We start from the raw sequence: 18925 nt of genomic DNA, 5'->3' as shown, positions 1-18925 counted from the left end.
TCATAGTGACTGTGCCTGGGAGTTCACAACATAAATATTACCAATAAAAAGGCAAATGATGAAGAGAACAACAAAGGATTAATGTGAGCAACTGCTGTTATATACATGTCGGCTTCAGGATGAAATTAAACTGAATTTTACAGAAGAGATGCAGGACAAGAGAAAGATATGAGCTGTTCTGGGCTTCAAGAGAAAGGAGCATCAGAAATCCTTTCAGGACATAACAAGAGCAAGCTCTGGAACACCTTGGCCAGCATGTGTTTTGGTCCTGCTGAGGGCAGAATAGGAAGCTACCTTACACTGAATTAGACCATTCATCCATCTCATTCAGATTTGTCTACACCAGCGTGAGAAAATTGACTCATCCTCACTGTGGCCAAAATCCTGTTGGGGAATTATGAATGCTTAAGCCCTGTAGTTACAGCACTGTGTAGTGAATCCTGTCCTGATCTTCCTAGTCCTCATTTACCAAGCAGCATTTACCAAGAGCTGGCTGATGCTTCCACCCCCTCTTGTGAGCAATCTCCATTGCAGCAAAAGGAGTAGGAACCCTGTCACACTTCCTATTCACTCTGGAGATTGTACGCCGGAGGTAGAGGGAAATGACAGTTAGCTGCTTCCCACTCAACAGGGGAACAGACCTCTTGACCACAGTGGCTGCTGACCAGTAAGTAGAGATTAGGGAATTTTCATGCTCCCTATATATTCCCTAAACTAGGGGCTACATAGGGATCATGAATACAAAACAGCCACGAGTGTGTAGGTTGTTGTTGTGTGCCTTCAGGTTGTTTATGACTTAGGGCAACCCTAAGGTGAATTTATATGCAGTTTTCTTAGCAAGTTTGTTAAAAAGAGGTTCAGCCTTGCCCAAGGTCACCTAGTGGGTTCCCATGGCTGAGCAGGGATTCAAACCCCGACCTCCACTAACTCTAGGTTATGCGTTCATAACTGCCCAAATGGATTCCAGCTCCCATTTCTAATTTTTGAGGGGAAAAATTACCTGTACTGGCTAACTGCAGTTCAGAAACACAAGCTTCAGCAAAGTCAGAAGCTTTCTTCAGGAAACCGAGTTGATCACAACATAGCAATGTGTTCAAAACAGAAGCACTTTTCTGTAACAGTATATTAAAAGCACACAGCAATTCAAACATTTTTGTGGAATATGTTTGTCTTCGGATCATTTCCCAAGACTGTCCCCCACCTTTCCACACTAAGTGTTGCCACGGAACTGACCTTGATACTCACAGCTTGTGTTTCCTCCCTCCACATCTGCTCATTACCCAGCTCCAAAGAAGATAAACCATCTTTCCACTCAGCATCACCAACAGTGTACCCATTATCCACCATTACAAAGCACATGCAGAATATATGATTAGCAAACATGGCAGGATCTCTCATCCTGACATCTGCACCCTGTAGGAGCTGTGCAGGGGCATTTGGGCACTTGTGGGAAAGGTGACGTGCCTTTTTAGGCCAAGGTATACCTTTTCCTAAAACTGGGTGTGACTTCACCAGTTTGGGCATATTGGGTAAAGGTAATCATCTTGAACGACTGTTGTAACTGTGATCCATCTTTCATGTGCTTGTGCTTTTTTTTTTTTTTTTCCCCTCAATAGGCACATCCAGGAGAACACAACAGTTTGGTACTTTCCCAGGCAACTATGTGAAACTTGTATCCCTTTAAAAGCCATTCCTTGTCTCTTCTACCAAGAAAGAGAGAGACTGTATGAGAGAGAGAGATGGAGACTAGCGTGAAAAAGAGGGACACGGAAGTGGATTTGAATTTTTTAAAAAAAACTTTCAGAAAAGAGAATTTCATGAATATAGCAGGACAGAAATGAGAAGTGGATGTGGGATGTGGTAAGGTATTGGACTGACACAAAGCTCCCTTTTCCTTTGGAAAGGTTCACTGGGGGCAGTGGAAACATAAAAATCAAGCCTTCTCCAATGGTGTGTGTTTATCTGGTTTTTTATTTTCCAGTGGATGATGTGATGAGGGTTAGCTTTTATTCAGTACCCATGTATTACTCTTCACAGTGACACTGAGCAAAAGCATCAGAATGGAGTGAAACAGTGTTGGTAGTTGTGGTCAGGAAAAAATGAGAACAGCTGGTGATTTATTTTATTAGTTAAAATTATCTTGACAGTATTTTGGCTGGAAGACTTTGAAGCTAGGATTTTATTATACCTAAATTTCATGGAGATCTTGTTCCCTTCCTTTGGAATTTACGCCTTTACCATAAAAAGGATGCAAGTGTCCAGAGACCTGTTTTGAATGGAAGAACACATTCTCAGGTTTGATATTAATCCTTGACACTGCATATAAGCTCATTCCCAATATTCCCCTAGATGTACAGAACTGGGTATCTGAGGCTGCATCCAAACTACAGAAATAATCAGGTTTGATAATGCTTTAATTGGCCTGGCTCATTGCTTTGGAATTCTGGAAATTGTAATTTGTGGTGGCCCCAGAGCAGAGCTCTGTTGTCCTCTGCTCTGGGGCCACCGCAAACTACAATTTCCAGAATTCCATAGCATTGAACCAGGCCAGAGATTATTTCTACAGTGTGGATGCAGTCTCAGAGAGTCTCACACCCAAACCACTCTGCCTTTCCGCTTCAGAAGATTTCCAGTCCTTATGAAAATATGTACAGGCTTAATGGGATTTTTGAAGCAATTGAGCAGGCTTCCAGAAGTCAAGCTTCCATTTTTCAGCAACTTTCCCCTCACAGTTATTTCTCCAGGGTCCATCTCTTGATCTTGACTTCTCTTCAAAATAGGTCAAGGATGACCTATGGGGCCTTACAGATTGTGTCCAGCCTACATGCCCCATTATTATGTGTGATGAAAATTGTCCAGTCTAGCTTTCCATTCTTACCTAAAACATAATATTGCAAGTCAGGTATATTACCAACATGCCCCTTTTCAAAATTACCCATTAGAGTTGGAGGAAATTATTATTTTTTTAATCAGCCATACTACTGCCAATTTTATCAGCCTTTCATTAATAGGCAATAGCCTTGCTTCGACTAAAACATACTAAAAGTTGTAGTGTATTTTACATAACAATACAGATTGTGGAAAAACTTGGAGGAGTGATAGCCAGACCCAGAAAACAAGACAGGCACACTGAGGACAACACTGGATGGGGAACAAAATGATGCTGAAGCTTTTACTTTGGAGTTGCCAAACAATAAAATTATTTTTATAGGCAATGTAACCCAGCTTACCTGTGGAAACCCTGCATGTTTAGGGCCAAATCCAGTCAGAATGGCACCTGTACAAGCTCTCCAAAGCAAATAGCTTACATCTTGGGCAAGACTCATTCTCAGTTATGTGTGCCTTTATAAAAACCTAGTGCATTCTTCTGTGTTGGCTTTAAATAAGTCCTGCATAGAAAAAAAAACTGAACATGATTGTTGTCATGTTGTTTTTTCTTATTCTCTGAACTGGTTGCCGGAGTTTTGTAGGGCTTGGGGATATTGGTTGCATTGATGCCTTGTACACGCTGTTTTACTTCTTTGATTCTCATTTTTCCAAGTGTATCAGCAAGGTAAGCAAAGCTGGCCCACTGGCCTTACTAAGGAAGCATTCAACCACCCCCTGCTCCCAGACAACTCCTCCTTATTGCTCTTCCCTTTCCCCTTCTGCAGTTTTTCTCAAACTTTTGGTTTAGCATCAAATCATACAACCTCTCATACAAGACAATAGGTTCTGTCATAGCAGCTTTCTCACTTTTAGATAAATACTGTCAAAATATTTCTAGACGTGCCTTTTTTTAAAAAAAAAATTGGGTGCAAATGGGATTGTAGGCTCCCTCTTCAAAGGAACCAAAAGCAACAATCTGTTATTTTGATGTCCAAAGCTATTTGCATTTTCTCCTCCTTGAATTACTGTAAATTTTCCCCTGCTGATGCTTTTATACAATTTCATTGACAGTAAAGGAAATTAATTCATTGCAATTCCTTTTGAAGTATTTATTAGCCATGGTCCAAAATAGCAGGATTTCTCTTTTGCTGACTCTCCCCTCCCCATTCCAGAGCAGCCAAAAACAAAAAACAAAACCCCAACAACTGAAGTGCTTTAATAATATGAATGTAAATATGTACATTTTGCCTTTGTATAGACTTAAAAATCTTATATTGAGAAAAAAAAGATTGAAAGCTTTTTTTAAGGGCAGGAAGGATGACATTCCCATTTTTATTTATATCAAAGAGTTATTCAATTTACTGTCACTTTAATTAACAGGACTTAGCAAGACCTAAATTAATGGTAACTAAGCCACAGAATGTTGTTTTTTATCATGGTGGAGAGTTACAGTTTCATAATTAAAGATAGCACAATGTGTAAGTCACTGAAATTATTTGTAGCTCCCTACAGTCCTTGTGGATGGGAGAGAGTCCCACTGAGTGAGATCCTAGCATGGGCCTTTTAAATGCTTTTGATTTGCACTCTTATTACCCATAGCAGTGTTAACTGAATTTAGGCCTAGCATTGCAGTTATAGGATTGGACTATACTAAATTAACCTATCAGTAAAAGAAAAGAAAAAAGCTTAACAGTATTGGCAGTATGTAACCATCTACATGGATTTTTTTAGTTAATACACATTTGTGTTCATGCTCTCACACTTCATAACGGAACTTACTCTTGTGTTTTGTTATTTCATTGCAGTGGATTATTATTTGGCAATTAATAAATAAAAATACTGAATTGAAAGCATGTTCTTTTATGTAAGTGATTTAATAAATATTAGCCCAAGCTGATGTGACTGTGGCTCTATTTCATTGTTTGGTAATACTTGTGGAACGTAGCACCAGGGCAGTGCGAATGCGAGAATGTGAAGTATGATCATCCATTTCCCCAGTCATAGACCAATACACCTATGTGTGGGGTTGGAGACCCCTGCCACCCTTTAAGGGAATTTTTCCACAGTAAAAATGTAGGAGGGGCAATTTTGTAAAGTTTTTTGAAGCGCCCTGGCTGTTTTAGAGGCCTTTTCTAAAATAGGAAGTATATCATAAATTGACTAGCAGCAGTAAGGCCTACTACAATAACTCCAGGCTTCTCCAAACAAAGTTTATCTTTTAGGACATCATAGAAAAATACATATTTAGATGGAAAGGCAGTGGGAAGCACAGCCTTGGTTCCAGAGAAAAACCAAAAGTATCACAAGGAGACTTATCTGTGTGCCCACCCATGGCATGCCCCACTTTGATCCCCTAGCCTCATGACAGGGTGATGAATCCCTTTGTGGGGTGCACACTACCTTCTTGAGATGGATGCCAAGTCAGCCTTTGTTGTTGTTTTTTTACCCCCGACAGACAGATTCACAATTGGGTCTTTATACTTTTTATTTCCTATTCACATGATATATTGCTTTCATTTCTTGTTTCCATTATGGTAGAATTCAGAGCTGTGTTACTCTGAAATGTCAGTATGCAAAGAGATTTTGCAACACCTTTGAGACTGTGTGAAAGTTGTTGTAGCACAAGCTTTCGTCAACTTGGTCTACTTCTTGAGATGCATGGACGATTGTATGATTTGACTGTATGAATGCCCATAACATTTGCAGGTATGGTGATGCGGTGGCAGGTTCAGGTTTCACAGCGGTCATTGAGGGACAAAGTTAGGAGTAAATTTGTTGGCTAAGGCCAGGGTGGGTGGGTGCCCCTATGAATGATGGAGTTTTGGAAGGTGGTGTGTGCAGGTTGGAAACCAGAAAGGAGATATGAGACTGGGCTAAGAAGGTCCAGTTTTATGTGCAGTATGTTATTTTGTGCGTAGAAACCCATTGTCTTTCTTCAACCCTCTGTTGATGGATTGATCTACTCAGGAAATGTTATCACAGGACCTAATCACATAACCCACAATATAGAGGTACTTTCATGTACTCATCCTCTAATATGCCATTCTCTGTCAGCCATGCCCTTCAGCCCTCTACATTTGGCAAACAGGCCAGTCTCTGCACCAGATGGACATGAAGGAATGGAAATACACAAAAGCCTGGGTCAGAACACTTCAGTCTTCCTAGGTATTCCATCTGTGATATCAGGGCAGTGGTCCTTGAATGAAAAAAAATACAAAGGAAGATTGGAAAGAGAATCAGCTGAATTAGGATATATTCACAAATTCCAGTCCATAAAACTGGACCCTCTTAGCCTAGTAACATACAGTATCTCATTTCTGGTTTCTAACCTGCACACACCACCTTCCAAAATTCTCTCCACTATTCATAGGTCATCCACCCACCCTGGCCTTAGCCAACATTTTTTTTTTTTACATGATACATTGATTAGGGAGCTGGGAATGTTTAGCCTGGAGAAAAGAAGGTTAAGAGGTGATATGATAGCCCTGTTGAAATATTTGAATGGATGTCATATTGAGGAGGGAGCAAGCTTGTTTTCTGCTGCTCCAGAGAACAGGACCCAGAACAATGGATACAAGCTACAGGAAACAGATTCCACTTCAACATTAGGAGGAAGTTCCTGACAGTAAGGACTGTTCAACAGTGGAACACGCTCCCTCAGAGTGTATTTGCGTCTCCTTCCTTGGAGTTCTTTAAACAGAGGCTGGCTGGCCATCTGTCAGGGATGCATGGATTGAGAGTTCCTGCACGGCAGGGGGTTGGACTGGATGGCCCTTGTGGTTTCTTCCAACTCTACGATTCTATGATTCTGATTGGTACAGCTGCTATATCCTGCAGGCTTCAAACATCATCCTTTGGCACTTCTAATCTCCACAGAAACACTGCAAAGGTGGAAGAGAAGGACACAGCAGAAGCTGCATTGTTGAAAAGATAAGCAACAGTAAACCCAAAGCTCCATACCACTGTCTGCTTTCTGAATGTAGGCTGGTCTGCCAGCTATTTGCTGGTGGCTTTAATTGTTTTGTTGGCTCTCCCATTAAGCTTCTGTGGTTTTTGCTGCTCCAATTGCTTCCATTCATTACTCCTTTAAAATAAAAGGGTTAGCATTAGAAGAATAAAAGAACGATTCAATCAGGACATGAAGTTGAACGGAATTGGAAAAGGTAAATTAGAATTTGAAAGGTTCATCATACAGGAAGGAACTCAGGAAATGACCAAAATCTATAAATTATTGCTAAAACAAGAATGGGAACAAGAAAAAATAAAGAATTGTATGATCAAACGGGCACAGGATCTTGGACAGAGTATACAGCTTATACAATGGGAGAAGAATTGGACAAGAAGAATGAAAATTTCCAAAAACTGCGCCATACAAGAAAACTTAGTGAAAATGCAATCCAGATGGTATCTAACGCCTGAAACAATAGCAAAAATGACAAAGAACTGTCAAAATAAATGCTGGAAATGTAAAAAAGAAACTGGAACCATGATCCACTACTGGTGGAATTGCAAAAATTCTGGTCTGAGATACATCAAAAGATACAGACGATTCTTAAGTCAAATATTATCAAAGATCAAAAAATGTATCTATTAAATATGATTGAAGATAATGATCTGGAAAAGAAACACGGGAAGTTGATATTTTACATGATTTGTGCAGCAAGAATCCTTTTGGCCTCAATGTGGAAGACAGTTCAGATACCAGACTTGGATAGACGGAAATTGAAAGTGTACAAATACATGGAGATAGACAAATTAACTTGCTAGATTAATAAAAGATCAACAAGTGAATTTTAAAAAGATTGGGAACCATGGCTAAACTTCATGCAAGATGAAGGACCATACTCTACTATTATATATAATTAAAATAATTTGATACGAGAGTAAGAAAACAGCACGTCACTTGTTAATAGTGATTAAAAATGTATAAATAATATAAGATAATGATGGTTAAAATTAACATAGCAAAGAAGGAAAAGGAGATGTGAATTTAGAGAATTATACATATAAAGAACAATGAGATTCTGCAAGTAGAAGGATGTATAGAAAGTGACAATGTATTATATGCTAAAACCCCAAGCTTGATAGAGAGTAAGTATGCAATGTATCAGATGTATTATAATGTATTTTAATATGTGAAATTTAATTATATATATATATTATATATATAATAAAAGGGTTAGCACAACCTCCTCTCTCAGATTTTCAGTGAATGTATGGAGGTGTGGAGGCTGCAATTGTGTTACTGTATTTTTAAGAGCAGGAACAGTACAGCTATTCCACAAAAAGAGCTGGTGTCACTGAGATAATGTTGTATTCCCCTCCCTTCGTTGTAAATAAGTCATGTAAGGAAGACAGGCAATAACTTCCATACTCTTCTGTCTATAATCACTGAACTGTCTCCATGTCCACTTTGATATTAAACAATGTCATGGTTTATAACTTCCCCAACTTCCTTTTAACCCTATCTCTGCTATCCTGAAGACTTCTCTCATATAAATACACAAATTGTGGGGAATATTGGTAGGGGATATATTGCACTCTTTGCAAGACTCCTGGAATGAATTCTGCTCTTTCAGGACTGATGATTAGTGTGGAAGGTTAGACCATGGTAGAGAATATATAAACAAACTTGTGGAGGAGGACACCATTTGGTTTACCATAGGCAAGATGGTATACTCCCATCAAATCCTACTACTGATTGATACATTTGCAAATTTAGGTTGTAGTGAAGGCGTCATCATCATGAACTGGAGTTGGGTGTCTATCATTTTCCTTTTCTTGTAGCATCTTTTCAAAGCAAGAGATAGTAAAAAGAACAGGGTGCTCACCAATAACTGGTTCTTCAAGTATTCATCTGTAAAAGTATTCATCAATGGGATATTCTGCACCTACAGTGGTACCTCGGGATACGAAATACCCAGGTTACGAAATTTTCGGGATACGAAAAAATCCCATAGGGAATTATTGTTTCGGGTTACGAATGTTTTTTCGGGTTACGAAAAAACTTTTGGTGCTTTTTTCGGCTTTTTCGCACGGAATCGCGGCTTTTCCCCATTAGCGCCTATGGCAATTCGGCTTACGAAGGCTTTTCGGGTTACGAAAGCGGCCGCGTTACGAATTAATTTCGTAACCCGAGGCACCACTGTACTCAGCCTCATTGTGGGAAACTTTTAGAACTAAGCTGCCCTTCTTGCAGGAGCCCTATCCTCTCCACAGTACATGCCCATGTGCCCCTCCCTTATCTTAGCTGCAGTCTGCTGCACTGGCAAACCTGAAAGAACCATAGGCACGGTACACACCGGCCTTTTGAGCCATAACTAGGGTTAGGGACCGCGCAGCAACCACACGATTCCTAACCCTAGCATGGTGCAGCGGCGTAACAATGGAGGTGCCCTGTGTACACAGGTGCCACCATTGTTATGTAAGAGTTGTGCAGCATCTGCACATTGCCATGTGGCACTTACATCACGAGAGCAGCATTGGTTCACTAGTGACGTCATTGTGGCACCAGAAAAAGAACCGGGAAAAGATACAGGAAAAGATATTCCACCTCAACATTAGGAGGAACTTCCTGACAGTAAGGGCTGTTCGACAGTGTATAAACTCTGAATAAACTCCCTCAGGGTGTTACTTGGAGATCTTAAAAATCATAGAAGCATAGAGTTGGAAGAGACCACTAGGGCCATCCAGTCCAACCTCCTGCCATGCAGGAAATCACAATTAAAGCATCCCCGACAGATGGCCGTCCAGCCTCTGCTTGAAGACCTCCAAGGAATGAGACTCCACTCCGAGGAAGTGTGTTCCACTGTCGAACAGCCCTTACTGTCAGGAAGTTCCTCCTAATGTTGAGGTGGAATCTTTTTTCCTGTAGTTTGCATCCATTGCTCCGGGTCCTAGTCTCTGGAGCAGCAGAAAACAAGCTTGCTCCCTCCTCAATATGACATCCCTTTAAATATTTGAACAGGGCTATCATATCACCTCTTAACCGTCTCTTCTCCAGGCTAAACATCCCCAGCTCCCTGAGTCATTCCTCATAGGGCAAGATTTCCAGACCTTTCACCATTTTAGTCACCCTCCTTTGGACACGCTCCGGTTTCTCAATGTCCTTTTTGAATTGTGGTGCCCAGAACTGGACACAATATTCCAGGTGGGGCCGTTTGGACATCCCACTACGCCACTTTGCACACGAGAAAGGTGGAGGGCAATGCAGTGGTCGGACTGGGACACTGGCCTGACCCAGCCTCTCTGGGTGAAACCGGTGGAGGGCGAGGACTTAGAGGAACAAGTCCTGCAAATATATAAGGAATTGGAGGGAGTACAGGGGACCCTGGCAGAGATGATGGGCATCCTGAAGGGCCTGGCCGTCAGAGGCGGAGATGGGAGTGGAGTGGGAGCAGCAGCCGAGCTGGCTGACCCAGCCCCAGGACTGGGACCCGGTCTCCAACCAGTGCCTCAACCCGCTAGACCAGCACTAGGACAGCTGCAGGAACCACAAGCCTGGAAATTGGGAGTTAAGTATGATGGGGACCCTCAGACGTTGCCATACTTCCTATCCCAAGTTGCAGACCATATGGAGGAGTGGGGACCCACTTTCCCTAACGAGACAGTCAAGATGCGGTGCATGGCTGGACACCTGCAAGGGGAGGCTGCAAACTGGCTGGTACAACTGTATGATTGCCAAAAGGCGGGGTTACGAAGCCTACACGATTTCATAGAATCATAGAGTTGGAAGAGACCGCAAGGGCCATCCAGTCCAACCCCCTGCCATGCAGGAAATCCAGATCAAAGCATCCCTGACAGATGGCCATCCAGCCTCCGTTTGAAGACCTCCAAGGAGGGAGACTCCACCACACTCCGAGGGAGTTTGTTCCACAGCCCTTACTGTCAGGAAGTTCCTCCTAATGTTGAGGTGGAATCTCTTTTCCTGTAGCTTGGATCCATTGTTACTGGTCCTAGTCTCTGGAGCAGCAGAAAACAAGCTTGCTCCCTCCTCGATATGACATCCTTTCAAATATTTATACAGGGCTATCATATCACCTCTCAACTGTCTCTTCTCCAGGCTAAACATCCCCAGCTACCTAAATCATTCCTCATAGGGCATGATTTCAAGACCCTTCACTATTTTAGTCACCCTCCTTTGGACACGCTCTAATTTCTCAACGTCCTTTTTGAATTGTGGTGTCCAAAACTGGCCATAGTATTTCAGGTGGGGCCTGACCAAAGCAGAATAGAATGGGATTATTACTACCCTAGATCTAGACACTATAGTTCTGTTGATGCAGCCTAAAATTGCATTGGCCTTTTTAGCTGCCGCATCACACTGTTAACTCATGTTCAACTGGTGGTCTACTTGGACTCCCAGATCCCTTTCACACGTAGTCTTGTTCAGTCAGGTGTCCCCCATCGTATATCTGTTCATTGCATTTTCCGCCCTAAGTGCAGTACCTTACATTTCTCCATGCGCTATCCATGCATGCCATTCTTTGTATTGTTGCCTGGTAAGTTGAAAGCCGCTGATAGTGCAGCTGTGTATGGCGTGGACACACTGTATATTAATATGTTCACAATATTAAGTTGATATCAAACATGAGGTGTGATCGGGGGGCATTTTAAATCTTTTTGTGTATCAAATGATTCACTCCTGTTAGGTTTAGCATGGTCTTCCAGGATCCATTCTTCTTGGGAACCAGGAAGAAAGACAAGTTAGCAACACCCCCTCTTTCGATTCGCAGGTAATGGTTCTATGGCCTTCATGGCCAATAGATGATTTATGGTTTCTAGCAGAAGGCAGTATTTATTGAGCTTCTTGGACTTGGGAGATGGGATGAACATATTCCAGGGTATACACAGGAACTCTGTCTAATAGCCATGCCAGATAGTGTCCAGTACTCACTGATCTGAAGTGTTCTCCCATATGTGCCCAAACCTCTAAAGTCTGCCCCCTATTGGAGGTATCCATCATGTTTGATTGTTCTTTTGGAAGCACTTGGTGGCTCCCTGGGAAGGTTATCTGGGGCTGCTTGGAGTGGAACTTGGAATTTCCCCAACACTGTCAGCTGGGCCTGGAGTCCCTGACCTAAAAGGAACTGGGGTTACAGGGGGGAAAAGAGTCTAGAGGGCTCAAAGGAACAGTGTCCTGCTTGAACTGCTTTTTGTCCTCCCTCTTTTCCCCTGAAGGCAAGGTCTTCTTTTTGTCTTTGTTGTCAACCAGTTGAAGGTTGTGTGAAAACTAGTCTTTGTTTGGATTTGGTGTTGACGTTCCAGTTCTTAAGCCAGAAGAATTGCCATGGTTGCAGCTGGGTCCTGGCGCAGAACTGGCCCAGTGTACTATTTGCAGCATACGTGGATGCCTTAGCCAGCTTGTTAATATCTTGTCTAAGTCTAATATCAACCACAGGAATCTCCTCAAGTAGGTACCAGGTCCACTGCAGGGACACCCTTGCTACCATGCTGCTGCCCTAATGACAGTGGACATGGCTCCATGTGCTTTGTTGAAGCCTGCCTTGGTTTTCCTGTCCTCTGAGTTCCTCAGGGTGTCCTCGCCATTCCTGCATAAACTGGCCAAAGATACCAGAACAGACACTAGGGGGCATCTTAAGCTTTTCCATAACTGCTTGATACAAATTATACAGTTTCTACATGGCTGAGCCTACTTGCTGCAGGTTTGCTCCACTTACCTTTGATAACTTGCATCAAATTGTAAGTACAGGCATCTCTATCATTGAGGGCACTGCCAAGGGAAACAACCCCTCACCTACTCTGAGAAGGTCATTGTCCAGGATCCTAGCCATCTTTTTCAGAAGAAAATCTTCTACTCTGAACAGTCTGGTGGAGCTGTGTATGGACTCTCTGTACTCTTCCCCTTTCTCCTCTGAAAGCTCCCTTTCCTCTTTTCTGGAGCAAATGGTGATGTAGCCCCCCTCCATGCAGTCTTCTTCGAAGGAGTGGCGGGAACTGGGGAGGATGTGCTTGTCATTGCATTTGCTGAGCTTGGGGCATTTGGCAGGGGCAGTAGGAAGGCTAATTCAGAATTGGAAGGTGAACCTCACCCTCCTTTCCCCAGTGCAGTGTCCCCAAGAAGTGTGCCTCTTGTCTGATCTGGCAGTCTTTGCCCTCCATTTGTGTCAAGTCGTGGGTAGGGTGGCAGCAGCCGTCGGCATGCCCCCTGTGATGGCCCTCCTCTGCCTTTCCAAAATGGCAGCTGCCATACCCATGATCAAGATCGCAGCTCCCATCCACATGGCCAAGACAGCGGCCACCATCCATGTGACCAAGATGTTGGCTTCCATCTTCATGACCAAGATGACAACATGGTCAAGATGGTCATCACCATGTCTGCAAATAAGATGGCCACTGCCAGCCATGTGGCCAAGAGAGCAGCCACCAGCAAGGCACCAGGTTTCTCTTGCATTACTGAGCCAGGAACATTCCTGCCTTCATCCACCCAGGTGATCACTGCTCCCGCTTGTACTGGAGCCTCCATTAACCAGGTCAGGCACTGAGCAGGCTTAATTGCCTAGTAACCTCATGAGTCCTTGACGACCCCTACTGGCACTACTAACTTTCCCAGCAGGGCTCCTCCTATTATGGGATTGGTGGGTTGCCAGGGGGTTCCCAGGGGTTCTCCCTCTACCTCGGAAGCACGGCAGGAGATTCCTGGGCCAGAAAGGCCCTGAACTAATTTACTATTTCATGTGTGTGTGTGTGTGTGTGTGTGTGTGTGTGTGTGTGAAGTACTCATGGCACTTATCCCTGTAGGTGGCGGTGTCACCTCCCTGTCCTCTGTCCCTGAATGAACTGGGTGCCAGCACTGGGTGTCTGCAGCAACTCCCACCTGCACCCATTCTTTCCTCTCCAGCTCTTGGTGTCTCATGGTCTGCTCCTGCAAAAGTCAAGGCTGGTGGGGTGAACAGCAGACATCCTGCTTTCTTCCCTTGAAGAAGGTAAATAAGGTAAAGAAAGAATAAAGAAAGAAAAAATGGGGTTTGTAAGAAAAGGGAAAGAAAGGAGAATCAAGCCAGGGATGTCCAGGGTCCCAATCAATATTGAGAATGTAGCAGTAGTCTCAGGCTCTAGAACTTGGCAAAGAGACTTGGAAAAGAAGAGTGTTTATGGCATTTAGAAAGGAATGCCATAATCCCAAAAAGTTTCTCAGAGTGTGGTAGAGTCTCTGTCTGGAGGTTTTTAAACAGAGGCTGGATGCTATCTGTCAGGGGTGCTTTGATTGTGTCTTCCTCCATGGCAGGATATTGGGCTGGATGGCCCTTGAGGTCTCCTCCAACTCTATGATTCTATCTGACACAACAATGTTGGGGGGAAAAATCTGCATCTGACTCATAAAATATTCATTTCTTTTAATAGAATCATAGAATAACAGTTGGAAGAGACCGCAAGGGCCATCTAGTCCAACCCCCTGCCATGCAGGAATCCAAATCATCTCAGATTAACTGTACTGAACATATTATAGATGGCCATCTAGCCTCTGTTTAAAGACCTCCAAGGAAGGAGATGCCACTACACTCCGAGGGAGTGTGTTCCACTGTCAGACAGCCCTTACTGTCAGAAAGTTCTTCCTAATGTTGAGGAGGAATCTTCAAGTATTTAAACAGGGCTATCATATCACCTCTTAACCTTCTCTTCTCCAGGCTAAACATCCCCAGCTCCTTAAGTCGTTCCTCATAGGGCATGGTTTCTAGACCTTTCACCATTTTATTTGCCCTCCTTTGGACACGTTCCAGTTTTTCAACATCCTTTTTGAATTGTGGCGCCCAGAACTGGACACAATATTCCAGGTGGGGCCTGACCAAAGCAGAATAGAGTGGCACTATTACTTCCCTTGATCTAGATACAATACTTTTACTGATGCAGCCTAAAATTGCATTGGCCTTTTTAGCTGCCGCATCACACTGTTAACTCATGTTCAGCTTGCGGTCTACTTGGACTCCCAGATCCCTTTCACACGTAGTCTCGTTCAGCCATGTGTCTCCCATCCTATATCTGTGCATTTTATTTTTCCACCCTAAGTGCAGTACCTTGCATTTCTCCCTGTTGAAGTTCATTTTGTTAGCTGTGGCCCAACTTTCTAGTTTATTCAGGTCATCTTGAATGTTGATCCTGTCCTCTGGAGCCACTCCTCCTAATTTGGTGTCATCTGCAAATTTGATAAGAATGCTTCCAATTCTGTCATCCAAGTCGTTGATAAAGATGTTGAATAGCACTGGGCCCAGGACAGAGCCCTGTGGGACCCCACTGGTCACTTCTCTCCAGGATTAAAAGGAGCCATTGTTCAGCACCCTTTGCGTTCGGTCAGTCAACCAATTACAAATCCATGTAACAGTTGCCTTGTCTAGCCCACATTTTATAAGCTTGTTAACAAGAATGTCATGGGGAACCCTGTCAAAAGCCTTACTGAAATGAAGATATACGATATCCACAGCATTCCCTTCATCTACCAAGCTAGTAATTTTATCAAAGAAAGAGATTAGATTTGTCTGGCATGACTTCTTTCTCTGAAACCTGTGTTGACTTTTTGTGATTATGGCATTGCCTTCTAGATGTTCACAGACTCTCTGTTTAATGATCTGCTCCAGAATCTTTCCTGGTATTGATGTCAGACTAACTGGTTGATAATTGTTTGGATCCTCTCTTTTCCCCTTTTTGAAGATGGGGACAACATTTGCCCTCCTCCAGTCTGCTGGCACTTCTCCTGTTCTCCAGGAGTTCTCAAAGATTATTACCAATGGCTCTGATATTACTTTTGCCAGTTCTTTTAATACCCTTGGATGTAGTATTAAAAGAAACTACCAATGAAACAGCCAATGAAACTACCCCGAAGTAAGAAAAGAAAGCTTTTATTTAAAAGAGAGAAAAGAAACCAAACAAGAACATTGGTAAAAATCCTTAAATAATCCAGTTTCGAACTATGTACATTGTCTGTATCATAAACACTTTAAATTTACCAACTTTACATAAACTGACAATTAGGAAGAAGACAGTTCATGTGCACACCCAGAATTCTGTTTTAGAAATAAAAAGATGTAATAACCAGGTTTCAGCTTAGAGAAGAAAAATAATTAAAATGCATTTTATCTTCATGCAACAAACAATTCACAATACGTTATCTTAACAACATAAAAGAAATAATTTCCCCATTATTGGCCATTTTGCCAAATGGCAAAAAAGCTGGCAGGCTGCTTGTGGCAACTTTAAGTGCATTACTACATAGAAAAAATATTCAATTTATTGAATAAGAAAAGAAAATATTTAATGGCATTTCTGACACTTTCTCAAAATATTTAAGCTCACTCACTTTAGATGTCTTCCTCAAAGTGTTAGTAGGTGTCAGCTAATATATTAGATGTTAAGACATTTTTATATCTACCACTGGTGCTGTTTTCTTTCCTTCTTTGTGTGGGTGTTAACCGTATGCCATTATTTTGTCATTCCAAGAACACAACTACATAAACCTCTAAGCCAAAACCATAAAGTTACCTTATGCAAGAAGGCACAGTCAGAGAAAAATACCTCTTTGGGACAAACAACAACTTAAGAGCCAAAAAAGAATCTAACAAAACAATCTTGGGCTCTTTTCTAGACAAGGAGCATTGCTATACAGGGTGGCGTATAGAAATAGAATAATCCATCAGACCCACTATCTTTGGCAAAGCTATTTGGACCCCCAAATGATACAGAAAGGTATCTTTCTTTAAAACCAAGTTTTAAAGGAGCTTATTTTGTATTTTCATACAGGGAAAATTCATATTTGGGAGGCATTTCCATGCAGACTGTAATATGTGATGATTTGGAATGTGTGATAACTTGAATGAATTGTGGTGTGAAGGGAAGTCACCATAAATTTTGGCTTCCCAGTACACAATGTTTGCCTTCATGCTATGACTTATCAATGAAATATAGGAAAGAATATCCTCTTAGTATTGATATTTGGAAATACTCCAAACTCTTGCAATTGATTAAGAGTTTGCAGTTAATGATGGGATCTCTGCACATACTATGCTCATATTCTGTGCTCATGTTATAGCAACCAAGTTCCTTCCCAGCATTTGAGAATGTGTGAATGTCAGCAGTCATGAACAGTGAAATAAATTATTAAAAAAACATCAAAGAAACTATGGAAGATTTACAAATATGAAATCAGCAAGGTAACATGTTATTTTTGCATTTTGCCTAATGCTTTGCCACACACGTACTGACAATAAAGCTGAATATGAGAAATATTACGTCAGAGTTAATGTATTGGAGGTGAAGGGGCAACTCTTCCCTAAACACAGCTTCATCACTCATTGTTTGTGATGACTTATTTGCACATGTAAATATATCCTCTAGCAGATATTATTGAAATATTGTGGGAAACACTGTATATGCACAAGTTGGAGTGGGCTTGACATATATGAATGCTTTCTACTCAAGAGTGTTAAGTTGCTGCTTCTTTAAAATGTGTTCTTTTCAACACATTCCTTTAAAAAGAATATATTCACTGTACGCAAAAATGGACGAAGATTGGGACAGCAGTTAGGTTGTAATTACTAGCAAGAATTTCTGCTTAGGATAGATGCTGGCAATAAGAGCTGATGCTTGTACTGAATCTTTAGCAGTGCTTCTTTTCAAATAAAATAAAAGCTGTTAAACTGGTCATTTTGTTCTGGGACAAGTGATGTTAGAACAGATGGATGAAGTTAAAAGCAGCAAGATGGCACAGCAAGTCTTGTTGTCTTCAAATAAATGGTCTATGGTAGATGCACATTTCAGAGGCCCCTCAAAATTATGCTACTGGGCTACTTTGATACAGACAACAGGAGGTTTACCTGAAAGACACAATGTTTGTTTCAGAGGTTGTTTTTAGTCTCCAAATAGGTTCCATGAATACAATCACACTGCTGGGAGACTTCAACTGTACCTGCAAGATTCTGTGCTACTAGTCTCCTTACTGTATCTGACCTGCTCCTGACCTTCTTAGTGGCCATTCCCACCCTGTTGAATTCTCCTTGCTCTGAGAATGCACTGACCCACCTGAATCCCATTTTGGGAGAAAAGAAGAATAAATCCAATAAATAAATAAATAAATAAATATGGATTTTTTTGTTTTGATGCCACCAGGCAAAAACTGTTAAGGACTAATGGATTTCAAGGAGCTTTCTTATGGGGTTGGGTGGGGTAATCTAGTCCTAAATTTTGTGTGTTTTTAAATGTTTCTATATTGTTTAATGCATGATTTTAAAAATGGTGTTACTTCAACTGGGTTTTTTAAATTTTTATTATAGTGGGCCCTCCCCCTTATGCAGGGATTCATTCTGGATCCCTCTGCGTAAGTGGAAATCAGCGTATGTTGGAGCTCTATAAGAAGTAATGGGGCCCGCGCCTGTGGTAGCACAGCACCACACATGCGCCATGGGTGCATGCCCCATTAGTTCTTCCAGGGCGCACGAGGGGCTCTTCTGGTGCAGCTTTCAGCATATGCTGAAAGCTGCATATGGCACGCTGGTGTAAAACGCAGGCACACTGTACTATGCTTTTAACTACTTTTACAGTTGGCCCATCTTCCGGCCTGAAAGGGAGTGATCAGGCAGACCCAGCTCCACCAGGGATAGCCTGAAGAAAGAGGCTCCTGCCTCCTTAACTATCATCTTCCGGCCTCCTATTCCTCTCCAGCTATGCTCTGACTGTGTGGGGGAGAGGCTTGCGTACCCTAATGAAATTGTGAGCTATGCTGGTGGTGGTATAATAGCCACCGGTAGGGCCTCCCATGCCAGACAGGTCACAACTGAAGGGTCTGACCAAAAGCGCCAAAGGGCAGGATGGGCTCTCTAGCCTTATGGCAACCATCCTAGGAGAAGGAAAACTCTAATCCCAAACCTGGGCAGATGGTGCTCATCTAACCCTGTAAGGTCAACCATCTAAGAGAAGGAAACTCTAATCAAACCTACGACCTGAGGACCTCGCTGCCACTGTCCATGCTTGTCAAGGCCTCAGCAGTTGAACCTCTGGTTTAAAGGGTGAGGCCAGTTCTGTGCACTCTGCACTCAACCAGAAAAATCCA

The 18925-nt window shown here is 42.3% G+C and overlaps 2 protein-coding genes across 25 annotated transcripts in view; one reads left to right on the top strand and one right to left on the bottom strand.

The window, feature by feature from the left end:
* Window positions 1–4765, top strand: part of SORBS1 (sorbin and SH3 domain containing 1) — a 204043-nt gene extending 199278 nt beyond the window's left edge. For all 21 annotated transcript variants that reach the window (XM_042457340.1, XM_042457338.1, XM_042457337.1 and 18 more), the window contains one exon: window positions 1617–4765. In XM_042457340.1, the coding sequence (XP_042313274.1) occupies window positions 1617–1684 (68 nt within the window). In that variant the 3' untranslated portion in view covers window positions 1685–4765. The remainder of the gene's footprint in view (window positions 1–1616) is intronic.
* Window positions 3807–18925, bottom strand: part of COG3 (component of oligomeric golgi complex 3) — an 85486-nt gene continuing 70367 nt past the window's right edge. For 2 of the 4 annotated variants that reach the window (XM_042457352.1, XM_042457356.1), the window contains exon 23: window positions 15707–17693. In XM_042457352.1, coding sequence (XP_042313286.1) covers window positions 17664–17693 — 30 coding nt within the window. In that variant the 3' untranslated portion in view covers window positions 15707–17663. Of the gene's footprint in view, window positions 6065–6616; window positions 6953–15706; window positions 17694–18925 lie in introns of those variants that run through there. The other 2 variants (XR_006102857.1, XM_042457353.1) reach the window with 2 other exon arrangements.

This window comes from Sceloporus undulatus, chromosome 3 (genome assembly GCF_019175285.1).
Source record: "Sceloporus undulatus isolate JIND9_A2432 ecotype Alabama chromosome 3, SceUnd_v1.1, whole genome shotgun sequence".
Lineage (NCBI taxonomy): Eukaryota > Metazoa > Chordata > Lepidosauria > Squamata > Phrynosomatidae > Sceloporus > Sceloporus undulatus.
The sequence above is the reverse complement of the archived record's forward strand: the minus strand, read 5'-3'. Positions and strand labels throughout refer to the sequence as shown.